Below are 6,713 nucleotides of genomic sequence, written 5' to 3' on the forward strand. Positions count from 1 at the left end.
ACTTTTGTTTTAGCAAAAGAAAGTGAAGACAAAGAAAACCTTCCGAAAAGGACATCTTCTGGTGGCTTCAAATTTACTTTCTCCCACTCGGCCAGTGCTGCTAATGGTGCCAACAGTACAAACAGTAAATCTGTAATGGCACAGGCACCACCAACAAGTTCCAATGGGTCCTCTTCCAAAACGGCAACCTTGCCTTCGTCAGTAACAGCCACCAAGGTATGTGAACCTTCTCTGCACATAAATAAACTTCTCTTTTTTTCATCTGTAAAAATTATGTTTACTGAAGGATATTTGGATAATAAAAATAATCTCAAAGAAGAAAATGTTGCACAAGTCATCAGATAATATGACTGCTAACATGTGATTGATTTTTCTTTAGGTATGTGGGTTTCTTTATCTGACATATATTAGTAATTGAGGTCTTTCTATAAACAGTTTTCTATCTTGATTTTATGTCTTTACTGTAATAATTTGTTATTAAAACATTGTTGGTGACTGTAGAATTTCATTTTACTTATCTGTATCTTAATATTTGTAAGCATCCCCTCCCTCCAGCAATATTTCAGATATCTATTCATAGTCTTGCCTTTTAAAAGTTAGCTTATGTTTTCTTGATATGAATGAATCTTTAGTTAAGGATATTACCTTTTGTCATTAGCATAGCAAATGTATTTCCCGTTGGTTACTTTTTTATGAACAAGATTAAATTTTATATGGAACTTCTTTCTTTTTCTTTTTTTTCTTTTTTTAAAAAATATATTTTATTGATTTTTCACAGAGAGGAAGGGAGAAGGATAGAGTTAGAAACATCGATCAGCTGCCTCTTGCACACCCCCCCACTGGGGATGTGCCCGCAACCAAGGTACATGCCCTTGACCGGAATTGAACCTGGGACCCTTGAGTCCGCAGGCCAACACTCTATCCACTGAGCCACACTGGTCAGGGCTTTTTTCTTTTATTTACATTGTTATTATATGTAACCATCCTTTTCCCCAAAATGGAGTAGCTTAAAATAAAAAGGCATAAACATAGGGCAACTGTTAGTAAAAGGGTAAAAGGACAAGACGTGGGAAATGCCATAGTAGAAAACCTAAATGAAGTGATGCTTTTTGTTTTGAACACAAAGTACAAGTCTCAGGTACTTTGTGTTCAAAGTACAAACTTAGAATCCTTATTCAGTATTAGAGTGAGGTGTGCTCTTGAATTTTATTCACAGAAGTAGCATTTTCAATGGGATTCTACTGCTTTTGAAACACATTTTATGATTTTTTTTCACTAGAATTTTGAAATTAATTTTCACTCTTTGATAGGACAACTTACTATAATACTGTGACACTGTATTAAGGATATTTACTGTGGAGTTACATTGTTTGGGTTCAACTCTTGGCTCTGGCTTTTACTAGCCGTTGGATCTTAAGTCATTTAATCTCTCCAGGCAAATGAGAAGAACCTGTTGATACGGACTTCGTATAAAGAATTACAGCAAGTGCTCTGCTTTTTCCAGGGAGTGTTGTATGTAGTTTTGGTTTGGTTTTTTCCTGGCTTAACTAGTCTGCTCTGCTTGGCAAGTAGAAACTTACCTGTTGGTGTTCTGAGAGCCTAGAGAGAAAAGAGAGCTTAGAGTGAGGGTGGGGTGTCTCTGCTCAGTACACAAAATTTAAATTCTTCCATTTCAACCTGGTGCTTTACCCGTGCCCTTTCCTGTGCCTGAAGTGCAGAGTCTTTCTGGTTCCTTCTCTTTGTAGTTGGTGGTGATGGGAGAGCAGAAGTCTCCTGGAGAAGGGGGGATGCAGGTGAGGGAATGAATGGATTGTAGAATTGAGGACTCAGTTGTCTGTTTTACTGACATCACTTAACTGTCTTCCCTGCTTTCCCCCGTGTTTTGGTGCTTTTACTTCCTACTTCTTTCTTGGGTTAAGTCAAATCCTATCTTCCTTGACATTCTCCTCTGTTAAAAATGAGTTACTCTTGCCTCTGATTTCTCTTTCCCAAAAATGCCTTGATAGCTTTTATCTGTTTTCTCCTTTCCTGTATCATCTTTGTTAAAATATACTTTTTCAAATTTCTTTTGTATTTGTGTGTGGTGATATTTTGTTGTTGTTGTTGCCTTTTTTAATTTCTTTACTTTGATTTTCCTGAGATTTCAGGAAACAATGGAAGTAAATGCATTTATCAATCTTCTAGCAACTTAGCTTGACCTCTCCTCTAATTATACAAATGTAATACTTTTTAAAAGTTAGCACTAAAAAGAAAAAAGTAGATGAATTTTATTTATGAATACAGATGCAAAAATCCTTAACAATTTAACATATCCATATGATATTCCATATACAAAGATGATTCTCAATCAATTTCATTAATAAATGAGGAAAGCTGTTGTCAGAAACACAATTTTTTAAAGAAAATATGATACCCCTGGAAAGCAATCTAAATGTTCAGCAGGGAATATTCACACCATCGAATACTAGGGTTTAAAGGAATGAAATAGAACTTTGTCTACTAATATCAAAAGCTTTCCATAATGTATTTTCAAGTGAATACAATTATACAAGGGTAGACATAATTGCTGTCTGATGTTTAAAAACAGCACATGTATAGCTGTATATTAAAATCTGTAATTCATCCAGTTCTTCAGAGTATGCATTTTGGATTACAGGCTTTTTACTTCCAATATTTCACATTTTGTGTTTTTATTCGTTTTACAGTAAAATGAGATTTTTAAAAAATGTATATGAATTTGTTTATGGTGTGTGTGTGCGTAGATAAGTGATACAACTAAAAATTAAATTTTGTAGCTGTGTTTTAGATAGAATATAAATCTTAAGCAAATAAATTTTCTTTATTTTTTTTAAATTTTATTGAGTTTTAGAAAAAGAGAGGGAGGGAGAGAAACATCTATTTGTTGTTCCACTATTTATACATTTATTTATGCTTCTTGTATGTGCCCTGATCTGGGATCGAACCCGCAAGCAACTTTGGCATATCGGGATGACGGTCTAACCAACTGAGCTACTCAGCCAGGGTTGGGGGGAACAGTTTAAATGTTAACCATTTGGATCTGAAAAGTTTGTACATTATGATATATAATCCTAAGCATAATTAAAACTTGCCTTGATAAGTTGCTGTCATTTTTGTGAATAATTGACTGTTGTCTTTTTTTATGCTGTAATTGTTTTCTACTTCCTCCTGTCCAATTTGACTTAGAAACCAAATAAATAATAATGATGTCAGTAATAGCATCTAATATCAGTTATTGAACTAACTATATAATAAGCACTGTGCCAAGGACTTTACATGTTTTGTTTTCAAAATAGTTCAATAAGGTCTAAGTGCTACTATTATACTAATTTCATAAATAAGGAATCTGAAGCATAAAAATCACTTGCCCCCAAGGTCATGTACCTAAAAAGTGGTGGCATTGGAATTTGAAGTCAGGTAGTCAGACTACAATCAATATATTCTTAACAATTTAGCAATATTACTTCTTGCTTATAAAACTTGTGTGTTAAGCTGAAAATGAAGCAGAATGATTCTCACATGTTTTATTTAGTTCACAGACTTTCAGATACCATTTCTAGCTGCTCCCAGGCCTTTGTTGATGAATATTACAGTGTTTCAGTTATCTGGTAAAGTGTTAATGCCAGATACCTAGATTCTTTAGGGATGACAGTACTTAAGTGTTTGAAATAAATACAGTGCTTACAGTTGCCCCTTTAACCTGTAGGACATGTGTATAAGTTTCATGTGATTCATTTAAAATTAAAGCAAAACAGAGGACATATAATTTTCTGGGTAAAGAGTCCAGGCCTTTAATAGGACTTTCAAAGGGGTTCATTACTCATAAAAGGTCAAACACCTGAATTACCTCATTCTTACTTTTCTTTTGGTTAGAAAGAGGTAGCCCTAAAATTTTTATTGATTAGTGTTTAGGAACCATTTCATGTGTTTATTATTGTTAGCCATTTGAAATCACTGTACTTAGTGATAAAATATATAATGAGGAACAGACTCAGAAGAGACTTCTTGTCACTGACTGGCTATTCTCTCTCGTTTAAAATTAGAGAAATGAACTAGTTTCCTCTCCAAGGTCCTTCCAGCTCCAAATGTCATGATTCTTTGTCCAGCCCTACTATTTGAAAATATTTTTCCACAGTGAAATTTTGCTGAATTGTATTGTGAGGTATCATTAAAAATCCAAAAGAAATAGAAAAGTTGAGGATAATTGAGAGTGCCACCATTTATTACTAAGTGTCTATCATTTCAGGCAGTTCCTTTATCAAATTCAGTATATCTATTTAAGTTACATGTTTTAAAAAACTTTTTTTATTCTCCAATAGGGAAGTTTGGTTGGTTTAGTGGATTATCCAGATGATGAAGAGGAAGATGAAGAAGAAGAAACATCTCCCAGGAAAAGACCTCGCCTTGGCTCATAAAATATTTACTGGGGACCTTCAACATGTGGTCTCACTAAAATGCTGCAAGTGTTAATGAGCTGAAAATCTGAATCAGAAAGCTTTCTCACTTGAACTTACAAAAATACAAGGAGTAGCAACAGACATTCGGTATATCAGCAAGGAGAGTTTACTTCTGTGAGAGAAAAAAAAAAAAACAGGCTTCCCAGGAATTTGATCGCTTGCTAGTAATTAAGGGGTTTGCCTTAGGCTGACAAAAAAAAAAAAAAAAAAAGGTTAATAGCCAGAACCTGGGAGATAGCTTCTCAGCAAGGAAGCTCTCAGGTTTGGGGATGGTTTGCGGGGCGGGACAAGGTTGATAAAATAATTAATACAGGGTTGCTCCAGGGGGGTATCGATGTAGAAACAATTATAAAACTTCATTTGAAAACCCAACTTGTATAATGGTGCTGGCCATGTTCTTTTAATCAGTTGCCTCTTTTTAAAAGAAATTTTTATGGAAAACAGATTCAACTATCATTAAAAAAAATGAAGCTGTTGAGACCATTTCTTTGAAGATTTAACAGAAATTCAGCCTTTCCATGTAATTGGAGGGAAGTACACCCTGTATTACAACACATGTTGAGTTTTCTACACCAGAAATTTTCGTATGTATTTTGATGAAAACAAGCTTGATTCAAAATGGACAGTTTTGTTAATGTAACTTGAAAATCAGCACTTTCGGAGATAACAGATGCCAAGAAATCAGTACAATAGTATTCCAAAATGATTTTCTCCGGAAATGGAAGTAGATTGAAAAAAATGTTTTCAACCGCCTACCAGTACAGTCTTTTGTGGAAGACACTTTGAAGTTATTTTCTGCTTTGTTAGTAAATGGTCTCTCCAGAGCTGCAGGCAATTTTTAAAGTGTAATTTATAAAGACTGACATACAAAGAACAGTGCTGAATTAAGCAGAACTTAATTATCTAGAGACCATTTTGATCCAAGAAGTTACTTCATTGTCAGAGTCAGTATGCAGCACATGAAGCTTTTCCATAAACAAACAAGGGTGTAATATGAAAGCTGCTTTTTTTAAAAGAGTAAAAGCACATTCCATGTACGTAAATGATTTTAAAATAAGTTGAGGCAAACAGTTAAGAGGTTCTTATTTTTAGAACAAGCAAGTTAACTGTAAATATTTTAATGTTAGTTTGCTCATTTATGATCTAAGATAATGCTGAGGAAAAACATCCCCCAAACTACAATTTAATGCATTGGGGGGAAAATTAAAAATAGCAACTCCAGCTGCAATCTTCAGGTCACCTCTGTAATGTGTTATGGGTCCATTTTTCTTGGAATAGTTTAAACTAAAGCAGTTTTCCCTGTTTTGGAGATTTTGTAGTTAATTTTAATTTTGGCTATTGTCTGGAAAAGATGGGCTGTCTGTGTAGATATGAAGTATAGTTTTTCCATAAAACAGATGTTTATTTTGTATTAAAAATACCACTGTACTTGTTTTACACCATTTGTATACATGTGGTAATATTAATGCTGAACTGTACAATTCAGGAATTAAAATGTGACCCTGTAATTCTATGATTGTTGTTTTTGTTTGATTTGTTGTAAATATAAGTTAACTCCATTTGAGATATGTCCATTTTACAATTATCTTTTGAAAGGCAATAAATTATCCATATTTATTATAAACCACTAGGTCACACACCAGTCTGAATGAAAGAATTCTAAACAAACAAGGGTCAGCTGCACTTTAAATATCACTGACTCTACTTATAAAAGGTGTGCCTCGGGCAAATAAAGTCCCAGCACCAACGCATCCCAACATGGGGATATTACAAAACCCTTCTTTGATTATAGGTACACATAATGAAAAAGACCTTCCACCTCATAAGGCAAGTGACTTAAGATCATTTAAACCACGATCAGTTACATTACCATATGAATGCATTTTCTTTCAAACAAGTTTACACTTGACTTTTCCTGATTAAGTAATTTTAAGTTCCAATAGGAAGTATAATCTTTATAGCTTATGAAGAGTTTAATTTTCCTTTCTGAAGAACTGCCATGAGTCCTAAACATTTAAATCATCATTGTCATAAAAACCTTTTCTTATAGCACAAATGTGAATTTTTTTAAATTACAGGTTAACACTTTCCTTGGTTCATATGCTCATCCACAATGATATGAGAACAAGACTTAAAACAGCCCTTAAAAGAGTAACTGTTAAGATACATGTTAGCTGCTCTTAAATGATTACCCTCAGGCAGATCAGGGTTTGTCTACCATTACTTTCACTCAGTGAA

General features: G+C 33.9%; 1 protein-coding gene across 2 annotated transcripts in view; it reads left to right on the plus strand.

Annotated features, from left to right (window-relative positions):
- PPP4R3B (protein phosphatase 4 regulatory subunit 3B) overlaps nucleotides 1-5,882 on the plus strand; it is a 54,042-nt gene extending 48,160 nt beyond the window's left edge. For both annotated transcript variants that reach the window (XM_080685550.1, XM_080685551.1), the window contains exons 15-16: nucleotides 14-216; nucleotides 4,338-5,882. In XM_080685550.1, the coding sequence (XP_080541676.1) occupies nucleotides 14-216; nucleotides 4,338-4,433 (299 nt within the window). In that variant the 3' untranslated portion in view covers nucleotides 4,434-5,882. The remainder of the gene's footprint in view (nucleotides 1-13; nucleotides 217-4,337) is intronic.
- The last annotated feature ends 831 nt before the right edge of the window (nucleotides 5,883-6,713 follow it).

Source organism: Plecotus auritus (assembly GCF_963455305.1).
Source record: "Plecotus auritus genome assembly, chromosome: 8".
Classification (NCBI taxonomy): domain Eukaryota; kingdom Metazoa; phylum Chordata; class Mammalia; order Chiroptera; family Vespertilionidae; genus Plecotus; species Plecotus auritus.